This window comes from Salvelinus sp. IW2-2015, linkage group LG6.2 (assembly GCF_002910315.2).
Source record: "Salvelinus sp. IW2-2015 linkage group LG6.2, ASM291031v2, whole genome shotgun sequence".
Lineage (NCBI taxonomy): Eukaryota > Metazoa > Chordata > Actinopteri > Salmoniformes > Salmonidae > Salvelinus > Salvelinus sp. IW2-2015.
The window spans coordinates 783,166-797,357 of NC_036846.1; the positions used below are offsets into that span (position 1 = coordinate 783,166).

At 45.8% G+C, this 14,192-nt stretch overlaps 1 protein-coding gene across 2 annotated transcripts; it reads left to right on the forward strand.

The window, feature by feature from the left end:
• Positions 1-3,503: 3,503 nt before the first annotated feature.
• Positions 3,504-13,012, forward strand: LOC111965613 (DAP3-binding cell death enhancer 1). Of its 2 annotated transcripts, none has more exons than XM_023989764.2 (11): positions 3,504-3,709; positions 8,109-8,226; positions 8,488-8,590; positions 8,757-8,901; positions 9,106-9,282; positions 9,773-9,858; positions 9,946-10,164; positions 10,317-10,478; positions 10,602-10,694; positions 10,817-10,970; positions 11,098-13,012. In XM_023989764.2, exons 1-11 carry the CDS (start codon positions 3,679-3,681, stop codon positions 11,310-11,312), a joined length of 1,503 nt encoding a protein of 500 aa, XP_023845532.1. In that variant the 5' UTR covers positions 3,504-3,678; the 3' UTR covers positions 11,313-13,012. The 2 variants fall into 2 exon arrangements, with proteins under 2 accessions (XP_023845532.1, XP_023845533.1); XM_023989765.2 differs by having other exon boundaries at positions 11,101-13,012.
• The last annotated feature ends 1,180 nt before the right edge of the window (positions 13,013-14,192 follow it).

Here is a 14,192-nt window from a genome sequence, read left to right on the forward strand (position 1 = left end):
TAACATGGTCCAAACAGTCGTGAAGAAGGCACAACAATGCTTATTACCCCTCAGGAAATTGAAAAGATTTGACATGGGTCCTCAGATCCTCAAAAAGTTCTACAGCTGGACCATCGAGAGCAGCCTGACTGGTTGCATCACCGCCTGGTATAGCAACTGCTCGGCTTCCAACCGCAAGGCGCTACAGAAGTTAGTGCGTACGGCCCAGTATATTATTGGGGCCAAGCTTCCTGCCATCCAGGACCTCTATACCAGGCAGTGTCAGAGGAAGGCCCTAAAAATTGCCGGACTCAAGCCACCCTGTGTCACGTTCTGACCTTTATTTTCCTTTGTTTTTGTCTTTAGTTAGTATGGTCAGGGCGTGAGTTGGGGTGGGCGGTCTATGTTATGTGTTTCTATGTTGAGGTTTGTCATTTGGCCTGATATGGTTCTCAATCAAAGGCAGGTGTTTTGCATTGTCTCTGATTGGGAACCATATTAAGGTAGCCTGTTTTCACTGTTGGTTTGTGGGTGATTGTTCCTGTTCGTGTGTTCCTGTTTTTTTCTGTGTTCACTAGTTCGGGACTGTAGCTTCGTTGGTTTTTCGTCTGTTTATTGTTTTTGTTCATATTGAGAAGTATTCTAATAAATTATGGATACGCGCTGCGCTTTGGTCCTCCTCTCCTTCTACCGACGAAAGACGTTACACCCTGCTGCTACTCGCTGTTTATTATCAATGCATAGTCATTTTACCCCTACCTACATGTACATATTACCTCAATTACTTTGACTAATCTCTACCCCCACACATTGGGGGGGGGTGTATACAGATTGTTTTGATCATGCGGACAGGTATATGTTTCGGGTAGCCTCTGAGAATAACATGTAAACATGGACACGGTGACTGAATTCATCAGGAAGTGTATAGGGGATGTTGTTCCAACTGTGACTATTAAAACCTACCCAAACCACAAACTGTGGAAAGATGGCAGCATTCGCGCAAAACTAAAAGCGCTAAATAATGCGTTTAACCACGGCAAGGTGACTGGGAATACGGTTGAATACAAACAGTTTAGTTATTCCCTCCGCAAGGCAATCAAACAGGCAAAACGTCAGTATAGAGACAAAGTGGAATCGCAATTCAACGGCTCAGACACAAGACGTATGTGGCAGGGTCTACAGACAATCACCGATTACAAAGGGAAAACCATCCACGTCGCGGACACCAACGTCAAGCTAAACACCTTCTTCGCCCGCCTTGAAGATAACACAGTGCCACCGACGCGGCCCGCTCCCAAGGACTGTGGGCTCTCGTTCTCCGTGGCAGACGTGAGTAAGACATTTATGCGTGTTAACCCTCACAAGGCTGCCGGCCCAGACGGCATCCCTAGCCTCGTCCTCAGAGCATGCGCAGACCAGCTTGCTGGAGTGTTTACGGACATATTCAATCTCTCTCTATCCTAGTCTGCTGTCCCCACTTGCTTCAAGATGTCCATCATTGTTCCTGTACCCAAGAAGGCAAAGGTAACTGAACTAAATGACTATCGCACTGTAACACTCACTTCTGTCATCATGAAGTGCTTTGAGAGATTAGTTAAGGATTATATCACCTCTACCTTACCTGACACCCTAGACCCACTTCAATTTTCTTACCGCCCCAATAGATCCACAGACGATGCAATCGCCATCGCACTGCACACTGTCGTATCCCCTCTGGACAAGAGGAATACGTACATCAGAATGCTATTCATTGACTATAGCTCAGCATTCAACACCATAGTACCCTCCAAACTCATCATTAAGCTTGGGCCCTGGGTCTGAATCCTGCCCTGTGCAACTGGGTCCTGGACTTCCTGACGGGTCGCCCCCAGGTGGTGAAGGTAGGAAACAACACCTCCACTTCGCTGATCCTCAACACAGGGGCCCCACAAGGGTGCGTACTCAGTCCCCTCCTGTACTCCCTGTTCACCCATAACTGCGTGTCCATACACGACTCCAACTCAATCATCAAGTTTGCAGACGACAACAGTAGTAGGCCTGATGACCAACAATGAGACAGCCCACAGGGAGGAGCTGAGGGCCCTGGCGGAGTGGTGCAAGGAAAATAACCTCTCCCTTAACGTCAACAAAACAAAGGAGCTGATTGTGGACTTCAGGAAACAGCAGAGGGAGCACGCTCCTATCCACATTGACGGGACCGCAGTGAAGATGGAAAGCTTCAACTTCCACGGCGTACACGTCACTGGCAATCTGAAATGGTCCACCCACACAGACAGTGAAGTGAAGAAGGCGCAACAGCGCCTCTTCAACCTCAGGAGATTGAAGAAATTCGGCTTGGCCCCTAAGACCTTCACAAACTTTTACAGATGCACAATTGAGAACATCCTGTCGGGCTGTATCACTGCCTAGTATGGCAACTGCACCGCCCGCAACCGCAGGGCTCTCCAGAGGGTGGTGCGGTCTGCCCAACGCATCCCCAGGGACACACTGCCTGCCCTCCAGGACACCTACAGCACCCGATGTCACAGGAAGGCCAAAAAGATCATCAAGGACATCAACCACCCGAGCCACGGCCTGTTCACCCCGCTATCATTCAGAAGGCAAGGTCAGTACAGGTGCATCAAAGCTGGGACCGAGAGACTGAAAAACAGCATCTATCTCAACGCCATCATACTGTTAAATAGCCATCACTAGCCGGCTACCACCCAGTTACTCAATCCTAAGCCTTAGAAGCTGCTGCCCTATATACATAGACATGGAATCACTTCCCACTTTAATAATGTTTACACACTGCTTTACTCATCTCATATGTATATACTGTATTCTATTCTACTGTATTTTAGTCAATGCCACTCCGACATTGCTCGTCCTAATATTTATATATTTCTAAAATTAATTATTTTACTTTTAGATTTGTGTGTATTGTTGTGAATGGTTAGATAATGTACTACTGCACTGTTGGAGCTAGGAAGACAAGCATTTCGCTACACCAGCAATAACATCTGTTAAATATGTGTATGTGACCAAGACAATACAATTTGATTTGTTACTGTATTGCTGCGCTTTAATATTTTCTTAACTCTTATTTTTCTTAAAACTGCATCGTTGTAAATAAGCATTTCACAGTAAGTTTTCTACACCTGTTGTATTCGGCGCATGTGACAAATAAAATTTAATTTAATTTTATTTCGTTCTCTCGAGTGGTGCAGCGGTCTAAGGCAATGCATTGCAGTGCTAAAGGACGTCACTACAGACCCTTGTTCGTTCCCGCTCACAACCGGCCCTGATCGGTAGTCCCATAGGGCGGCGCACAATTGGCCCAGTGTCGTCCGGGCTAGGGGAGGGTTTGGTCGGGGGGTAGGCCGTCATTGTAAAGACGAATTTGTTCTTAACTGGCTTGCCTAGTTAAATAAAGGTAAAAAAAAAAAAATATTAGATTTGTTCTAGACAGCCGCTAGATGGCAATGTGTAACCGCAAACAACCTTCTTGCATCACTTCACGTTTTGCTATTTCCGGGTGACGTTGCCCGCCACCTTCCTAAATAATTCGTGACTGTTCAATACTTAATTTTTCTATTTAGCTAGAGCTAACGTTACAGTACTCATGGAGAGAACTCCCCTGAATATTTTTTTAAGAGACTCATTTAGCGCAATTATGTAGAAATATTAATCTTGAGACTCGCTCTAGGACAACGAAACATGTGGAGAGTACAAGGGTTTGTTGGAAGAGGTAAACTTAATATCATTAACAATTTTCTCCATTAACTTTAGCTAACCAGCCTTGTTTATGCACTCGGGTCGAAGTTTGCTAGATTTTTCTATAGAAGTGTAATATTGTTTTATCTAGATTTGCAATTCAATTAGCTATCCAGCTAGCTAATATTTGATTTGGCATGAGAGTAACGTTAGTGTTATGCGCACGAACTAAAATCACTGACATGCTTGCTAGCGCGTAAATTCTCTAAAGTTCGAGAATGCACTAACTTATGCAGGAAGTCTGTTTTTAAAACTTGGGCAGATCATGCTCAGTGTATGCGTAAACCAGCATTTAGGTACTACTTTCTGCTCCACAGATCGTTGTTATATGGGTACTTAAATTGTCACTGCCTTCACCTAGCCGATTAAACTCAACTCGAATCGTTGACTGGAAACCAGACATTTTTAATAAGGAAAGTTATCTCAGTTAGTTATCTCTACAAGCCAGAATGTTATCTCTACAAGCCAGAATGTTTAATGAAATTAAATGTTTACATCCTTTACCGGTTGTCGGTGCGATTGGTCCTTTTTGGCGGAAACAATACGAGACAATATACCCACAGGAAAGTACACTGAACAAAAAGATAACAGGAAACAATTCCAAAGATTTTATTTATAGTTAATATAAGGACATCAGTCAATTGAAATAAATAAATTAGGCCCTAATCTATTCATTTCACATGACTGGGAATAAAGACACTTTTGTCTATATTGTTTATGTAGATTTGGCTATTTCAGCCACAGACGTTGCTGACAGGAGTATAAAATTGAGCACACAGCCATGCAATCTCCATAGACAAACACTGGCAGTAGAAGATCCTACTGTCATAGGATGCCACTTTTCCAGCAAGTCAGTTTGTCAAATTTCTGCCCAGCTAGAACTGCCCTGGTCAACTGTAAGTGCTATTGTTGTGAAGTGGAAACATCTAGGAGCAACAATGGCTCAGCAGTGAAGTGGTAGGCCACACAAGCTCACGGAATGGGACCGCTGAAGCGTGTAAAAATTGTCTTTGGTTGCAACTAGAGGTCGACCGATTATGAATTTTCATCGCTGATACCAATTATTGGAGGTCCAAAAAAAGCCGATACCGATTAATCAATATATATATTTTGTAATAATGACAATTACAACAATACTGAATGAACAATGAACACTTTTATTTTAACTTAATATAATACATAAATAAAATCTATTAGGTCTCAAAGAAATAATGAAACATGTTCAATTTGGTTTAAATAATGCAAAAACACAGTGTTGGAGAAGAAAGTGAAAGTGCATTATGTGCCATGTAAAAAAGCTAAAGTTTAAGTTCCTTGCTCAGAACATGAGAACATGTGAAAGCTGGTGGTTCAATATTCCCAGTTAAGAAGTTTAAGACGTGTCGACTATTTTTCTCTATACCATTTGTATTTCATATACCTTTGACTATTGGATGTTCTAATAGGCACTTTAGTGTTGCCAGTCTAATCTCAGGAGTTGATAGGCTTCAAGTCATAAACAGCGCTGTGAAGCAAGCAGTGTGGAGCTGCTGGGACAACGCAGTAAAGTTTGAATGAACGCTTACGAGCCTGCTGCCGCCTACCACCACTCAGGCAGACTGCTCTATCAAATCATAGACTTAATTATAATATAATAAACATCGAAATACGAGCCTTTGGTCATTAATATGGTCATATCCGGAAACTATCATTTCGGAAACAAAATATTTATTCTTTCAGTGAAATACGGAACCGTCCCGTATTTTATAGAACGGTCGGCAACCCTAAGTCTAAATGTTGCTGTTACATTGCACAACCTTCAATGTTATGTCATAATTATGTAAAATTCTGGTAAATTAGTTCGCAACGAGCCAGGCGGCCCAAACTGTTGCATATATCCTGACTGTGTGCAATTAACGCAAGAGAAGTGACACAATTTCCATAGTTAATATTGCCTGCTATAATGCATTTCTTTTAACTAAATATGCAGGTTTAAAAAAAAAAAGTGTATTGATTTTAAGAAAGGCATTGATGTTTATGGTTAGGTACAACTAGTGATTATGTGAAGATTTAAGTTTTTTTTAGAAGATACGTTTAATGCTAGCTAGCGACTTACCTTCATGAAATGGGTTTCCATGGCAGAGCAGTCGCACACAAGCCTAAGATCACCATGCGCAATGCCAAGCGTCGGCTGGTGTGGTGTAAAGCTCGCTGCCATTGGACTCTGGAGCAGTGGAAACGTGTTCTCTGGAGTGATGAATCACGCTTCACTATCTGGCATTCCGACGGACGAATCTGCGTTTGGCGGATGACAGGAGAACACTACCTGCCCTAATTCATAATGTCAACTATAAAGTTTGGAGGAGGAATAATGGTCTGGGGCTGCTACAGCATACAATGACATTCCAGACGATTCTGTGCTTCCAACTTTGTGGCAACAGTTTGGGGAAGGCCCTTTCCTTTTTCAACATGACAATGCCCCTGTGCACAAAGTGAAGTCCATACAGAAATGGTTTGTTGAGATCGGTGTGAAAGAACTTGACTGGCTTGCACAGAGCCCTGACCTCAACGCCATCGAACACCTTTGGGATGAATTGGAACGCCGACTGCAAGCCAGGCCTAATCGCCCAACGTCAGTGCCCGACCTCACTAATGCTCTTGTGGCTGAATCGAAGCAAGTCCCCGCAGCAATGTTCCAACATCTAGTGGAAAGCCTTCCCAGAAGTGTGGAGGCTGTTATAGCAGCAAAGGGGGGACCAACTCCATTTTAATGCCCATGATTTTGGAATGAGATGTTCGACGAGCAGGTGTCCACATACTTTTGGTCATGTAGTGTACCTTAAAAAAAGGTAGGGGCGTGGATCAGAAAACCAGTCAGTATCTGGTGTGACCGCCATTTGCCTCATGCAGTGCGACACATCTCCTTCGCATAGAGTTGATCAGGTTGTTGATCGTGGAATGTTGTCTCGCTCTTCAATGGCTTCGCGAAGTTGCTGGATATCGGCGGGAACTGGAACACACTGTCGTACACGTCGACCCAGAGCATCCCAAACATGCTCAATGGGTGACAGGTCAGGTGAGTTTGCGTGCCATGAAAGAACTGGGACATTTTCCACTTCTAGGAATTGTGTACAGATCCTTGCAGCATGGGGCCATGCATTATCATGCTGAAACATGGATGTGATGGCGGCGGATGAATGACACGACAATGCGCCTCAGGATCTCGTCATGGTATCTCTGTGCATTCAAATTGCCATTGATACAATGCAATTGTGTTGTCCGTAGATTATCCTGGCCCATACCATACCCCCACCGCCACTATGGGGCTCTTTGCTCACAACATTGACATCAGCAAACCGCTCACTCACAGGACAACGTCTGCCCGGTACAGTTGAAACCGGGATTCATCTGTGAAGAGCACACTTCTCCAGCGTGCCAGTGGCCATCGAAGGTGAGCATTTGCCCACTGAAATCTGTTACAACAGAGAACTGCAGTCAGGTCAAGACCTGGTGAAGAGGATGTAAACACATTTGTGCACAAAATTTGCGACAAGTAAGCTTTTTGTGCCTATGGAGAAATGTTCACTACATGTTGCATTTTTATATTTTTGTTTAGTATATAATCACAAACTTTTCAAAGCACTGGTAATGTATTCAGATTTCTATCACCTTAAGCAAGCACACAAGAGAAAAATGGATTCACGAGATGCATGCATACTTGCAGAGTTCATGCAAATGTTTATTTGGTTATGTGCATGCTTCAGGTGATAGGAAACACGAATGCACTTTCAGTACTTTGAAAAGTTGTACTTTTCTGTGCATATTATATTGTCTCGTAATCCTACCGTCAAAAGGACCAACCACGTGGAGAACCGGTGAAGTACGTTAAAATATCATTTTATTCAACATTCTGGCTTGTAGAGGTCGCGTGAGGAAACTTTCCTGAGTCAAACGCTCATTTCTGCCCGTAGATGAATTCTATGCAATTCAACGTCGGGTTTCCAGGCAACTCCAATCGGGGAGTTGAGTTCAGTTGGCTAGCCTCCACCGTGCCAACCGTGATCAGCCAGCCTGCTTTGGTCTCAGCCGGTTGGGCGTCTGTTTACAAAACATTGACTAACCAACCGCTGCTGTAACCTGTTTAGTGACACCTTATGTTTTGTGGTTTGTTTGAACGTCCTTATGACGATAAAGACCTGTGTTGCACAGAATACACAACTACTTAAGACTGCCTCTTATTAAAATGCATATGAAATATAAAATTAAAAAAAGGCTAATGCTTGTGCTCTGTGCATGTGACTTTAACCCACTATTAAATGTGCAGCGGAAATGCAGATGGTATCAGCAGTATCTTCCAGGCTAACTCAATACAACCCATCTTGCCCCGCCCCCAGTTTTTAGCCGGTGCCATGGCAACGCCCCCCTGCGCTTGTCTCAGAATCATCACGTGGAGGATGAGGTCATCCACTCCTCCACCTTCCTCTCCACCGGCCGGCACTCCCCCGACAGCAGGTACCTCATCCCTTCATTTTCCTCCCTCCTCGCTAGCCTTGCAGCTGGTTGCATCATCCTGTGGGCCCTGGCCTGTCTCTGCTGTGCATGTAGACTGGTGTTGGGAAATGGGGACAAACACCCTCTCTCGTGACTCGTTTGAGGCTCCTGCCGTGATGGCTTAATACAACTCTACAAGTCTATAAAAATGTCACTCATATCACCCACTTTTATTTTCTCTCTTACTCTTTCCACTTTTACCTTTCTCTTTCCATCTCTCAGCTCTCAGAAAGGGGAGGATGGAGACAAGAGGTGGAAGAAGAGGACCTCTCAGTTTTGCTACGATGGGCTCCCGCGCTACACTGCTCTGGATGCTGTGGGCTGGGTATGACCTGGCCACGAAACCAACACGCAGTCACAAACACATTACCCAACATTCCCAGTAAACCGTCACTCTTCCACCTAAAATGTAGACTACAGACACGCTTTCCCAAATTTGCAAACATGTATTTCCCTGGCGATGGTGAAGTTGACGTATGACCTTTCTCTAGGGGGCAGCTGCCGTTCTGTTGATGCAGATCTGTAGGAGGGTCCACTCTCAGGTCTCCTCTGGGGCCGAACCCAATCCCAACACAGGATGCCCGGCCGTACAGGGTACCCTGCAGAAGTTTGACTACCGCGTCCTACTGGAGATGCGTGAGTTATGCCACAACCACTAGAATCCCAAGCAATTCATCCAGTGAATGATTTTTAAGGTGTGACGTTCAGATGGATGTGGAAACTCTGAAACTCCCTTTGTGTGTGTGTGTGTGTGTGTGTGTGTGTGTGTGTGTGTGTTAGCATTCTAAAAGTACATGAATGCAGAATGAGTCTGATCTCCTTCCTTTTGTGTACGTCCAGTGTCTCGCTGTGATGTGCTGCCCAGAGGGAGGAGTGTGAGCTGTCTGCCACAGAGACAGCAGGCCCAGCAACGCAGCACCAGCGGTAGTAGTAACAGCTACAGCAGCTCTGACCAGCTCCATGGAGAGGTGATCGCTGACAGCTTCCTCGTTGACTGTCACCACTCCTCTGGAAGAGGTCAGTCTCACATTCTACCTTCAAGAGATTAAAATCACTTTATTGGCCAATTGCAGACAAGGTCTCAACCAAAATGTGACTTTATTTGACGCTTTTAACCCGACCTCTCCGAACGACACACACACAGGTTTTGGAGAGGTGCTGTTGTTGTGGGGTTTAAGTGCCTTTCTCAATGGCATCTAGGATTTAATACCAGCAGCCCTTGGTTGCCAGCTCACTTCCCGATAGATTTCTCCCGTCGGACCCGGGATTCGAACTGGCAACTCTCCGGTTGCTGGCTCTCCTCTCTAGGCTACCTGCCGCCCTTTACGTTCTAACAGTGTTTGGTCAGGGTAACTATATTTCTCTTATGAATCAATGAAATTGTACTCATATAGTTATTTTATAGTTATAGTTAGTCTTTACATATTCATGCCTACCAGATTACTTGATTTACAAACACAGGCCTAAACGCATGCACACATTTTATTCTTGAATCTTCCCATGTTAGAGGAGACGTCCTTCTCAAAGTCCTCCCATTCTGAAGACAAACGCAGAGCCAGAAAGCGAGAAGCGCCTCCGCAGCAGAGTGAGCAGGTATGTTTTTAGGCTGATCCTCTGTTTAACTCCTGTCTGATTGTGAAGCGGCATCCTGTTCATGACCTCTGACCCTGTGATCTTTAGGATGCTCTAGCAGGGGCGGCCCAGAACCTCCAGCAGGTGGCCGACTCCAGCGTTCCTGTAGTCCTCAACATCATCGGTCTGGAGAGTGCTCAGACTGGGGACTATGAGGCAGCCTTCTCCTGTTTCCTGGCCTCAGCCAGACGGGGTTACTGCAAGGCCCAGTTCAACACTGGAGTCTGCTACGAGAAAGGCAGGGGAGTAGGCAAAGACGGGGAGAAGGTAAGAAACACTTGCAACTCACACATACACACTGACACTCACACAATCAAATGTATGACACACAGTCGAAATCAGGACTTTTAACATTGGGGATATTCGTAATTCCCTGTCCCGTTTCTCTCCTGACTCCCCTCATCGTGTTCCCTCTCCAGGCTCTTCACTTCTACAGCCAGGCAGCGTCTGGAGGTCACAGTCAGGCTCAGTACCGCTGTGCCAAACTCCTCCTCGGCAGCAGAGGGCAGCATAGCACACAGCAGGACCTGGACTCAGCCATCAGCCTGCTGCAACAGGCTGCCTCAGCTGGACTGAAAGAGGTGAGTGAGAAGGAAGTGTGTGTTATGATTGTGTGACTTGGCCGAAAAGGCGACATTGAAAGTCAAATGATTTTAAGTCGTCTTATTCTGTTTTCCTGTTTCTCTCGTTCCCTTCTCTATCAGGCCCAAGTGTTTCTGGGTTCCCTGTTCTCACAGGAGCCAGTCAGAGACGGCCGTAAGTCTGTGCACTACCTGAAGATGGCAGCAGAGAGCGGAGTGAGTGACATCCTCTACACTTAAACTCAACAACTGTCATTATATCTCACTCATCCATCATAACCTGTTCTCAGTTCAGTGTAATGTGAACCAGATGTGTGTTTCTCTTTCGGTATGTGTAGGACAGCGAGGCCCTGCTGTTCCTGGGCCAGTGTTATGAGAGTGGGTTCGGGGTGCCTCAGTGTTTCAGAACAGCAGTAGGGTTCTATCAGCGGGCTGCCCAGGCCGGAAACAGCCAGGCCAAGACCTTACTGACGCCCCCGTGTGGAGTGGAGGGTAAGGATACACACACTCTCACTCAATTCAGATTTGCACTTTAACCTATTTGCGCTAAAACCTCTTATTTACACACATCTGAATGAAGTACAATCTTATCATATGATCTCCCTTTCTCTCCCTCTAGAAGATGCCGTCCTGCGCTCTATCCGCTCTTGTCCGTGCTTCTCCATAGCGGACCGTCTGCGGGAACCGCTCTCCACCCTCACCTCCCCTGTCCCACCCTCCAGTGGTCCCACCCTCCCCCTCCCACACTCCTGGAGCACAGGGAGCATGGGTCCCCCTCCCACCCCCCCCTCCCCCTCCCCCTCCACCCCCCCAGCTCTGAGGGGAACGCCGTGAGGTGGACTCTAGGTGTGGGGTAGTTAGCGCACACAGTCATGACTTATGAATGTCGTTGTGATTGGATAAGGATGAAAAGGGACCGCATGGTCACATGTTTAACCACTTGGTTGTGTCTCACTGAGGTCACTTTCTCACTGTCGGCACTTAGAACTGGATGTGTATGTAGCGTATGTGTGTATTTGGCTGTAAGTCAATGTGTTGAGGAACGTGTGTGTGTAAGTATGGGAGACGGCAATACATGTCTGAAAGACATGCATGTGAAATATGAGGTATGGCTTTACCTGTTGACTTTTCCTCAATACCTTTTATTAGTGTTTTTACAATGTAATGCTCTCATTTTTATTTATTTATTTATTTTACCGTTATTTTACCAGGTAAGTTGACTGAGAACACGTTCTCATTTGCAGCAACGACCTGGGGAATAGTTACAGGGGAGAGGAGGGGGATGAATGAGCCAATTGTAAACTGGGGATTATTAGGTGACCATGATGGCACCATCATGGCACAAGCTTGGCCAGTTGTGGTACAATAAACTGCCCTATGGGTAGAAAGATGGTCTTGAGATATACTGTGTGGCCAGTTTCTTAGGTACGCCTATCCAGTACCGGGTCGGACCCCCTTTTGCATCCAGAACGACCTGAATTATTTGGGGCGTGGAAACGTTGCTCAATTGGTATCAGGGGATCTAATATTTTCCAGGAAAACTTTACACCACCGCCACCAGCCTGTACCATTGAGACCAGGCAGGGTGGGGCAGGCATGGCTGTTTATGCCAAATCCTGACTCTGCCATCAGCATGACGCAACAGGAACTGGGATTCGTCGGACCAGGCAAAGTTTTTCCACTCTTCAGTTGCAGCAGTGTTGGTGATCCGTTGGAGCTGCTTCTTCTTGTTTTTAGCTGATAGGAGTGTTCACTTGCACGCCTGTTAGCTTGCATGATTCTTGCCATTCTCCTTCGACCTCTCATCAATGAGCTGTTTTCGCCCACAGGACTGCTGCTGACTGGATGTTTGTTTGTCGCACCCTTCTCGGTAAAACCCGTGAAAATCCCAGGAGGCCGGCCATTCCAGAGATACTGGAACCAGCGTGCCTGGCACCGACAATCATACCACGCTCAAAGTTGCATAGGTCACTCGTTTTGTGCATTCTAATGTCAATCGAACAGTAACTGAATGCATCAATGCCTGTCTGCTTTATAAAGCAAGCCACGGCCACGTGACTCACTGTCTGTAGGATCGAACCATTTTTGTGAATGGAGTGGTGTACCTAATAAACTGGCCACTTAGTGTAATGTGTGCGTGCCTTAGCCTGCTATGCCTCTAAGTACAGTGTGTCTGGTGTTTATTTGTCCCTGTTTAAAATGCTGTCTATACATGGCATAGAGTTAGGCAAAAAGAATGTAAATGAAAAGTGTTTTTATTTTTGTTCTTTTCAGAGTAAATTTATCATTTAACTACCAACAATGTTGCCATTTATTATCAGGGCTTAACTATCCAATTCTGTCCAGTAATTGAAAACATAAAGATACTCTCTAACGGGCCTGGGCTTTACCTTGAGGCTGTGTATGATGTGCGTGTATGTATTTTCATTCATAAATTACTGTATGTTGTATTTTCTCATGCTTTAGGAACACTACTGTTGCTGAACGCACAAGGTGTCTAACACCAATAAAAAATATAAAGCTGTTTTATACAACCCAGCCTGTGTGTCATTGAGATGTGCAGAAAATGTAATTAAGTATCTGGGGAACTACATTGTTGTCAAAGCCTATAGTAAGCTCTATCGCAGACAACCCTGAGGCTACGGTTTAAGACAGGAACAAGTACAAGAAGTCCCGCTACGACCTCCGCAGAGTCATCAGATACGCAAAAGGACAATTTAGGAATAAGGTGGAATCATACTACACAGGCTTCAACGCCCGCTGCATGTGGCAGGGGATACAATCCATTACGGATTACAAAGGAAGACCCAGCCGTGATCTGCCCAACAATGTCTCTTCCAGACGAACTCCAAAGTATTTTATGCACGCTTCGACAATAACAACATACCATGCGTGAGGTTCCCCACCGACCCCGAGCACTGGCTGATCTCGCTCTCCGAGGCTGACGTGAGTAAGGTCTTTAATCAGGGGGCCAGACGCTATTCCAGGGCGTGTTCTCGGAGCATGCACAGATCAGCTGGCAGGCATGTTCACGGAAATTGTCAATGTCTCCTTGTCCCAGTCTGTAAACCCCATTGTCTCAAGATGACCACCATTGTTCCTGTTCCCAAGAACTCTTAAGGCTTCATGCCGCAATGACTACTGCCTTGTAGCACTCTTCTGTAATCGTGAAGTGCTTTGAATGGCTGGTTATGCCACACATCAATTTCATCATCCTAGACCCACTCTAATTTGCATACAGATCCATAGATGACGCAATCTCAATTGCACTCCACACTGCCTTCACCAATTTAGGTAAGGGGAATACCAATGTGAGAATACTGTTCATTGACTACAGCCCTGCGTTCAACACCATTGTCATCACCAAGCTCATCACCAAGCTTAGGACCCTAGGACTGAACACCTCACTCTGCAACTGGATCCTGGACTTCCTGACAGGCTGACCCCAGGTGGCGAGGGTAGGCAACATCACCTCCGCCACGCTGACCCTCAACACGGGGGCCCCACAGGGCTATGTGCTTAATATCCTGTACTCTATGTTCACCCACGACTCCAACACCATCAAGTTTACCGACGACACAACGGTGGTAGGCCTGATTACCGGTGAAGATGAGGCGGCCTACAGGGAGGAGGTCAGTGACCTGGAAGTGTGGTGCCGGGACAACAACCTCTCCCTCAACGTCAGTAAGGCCAAAGAGCTGATCGTGGACTACA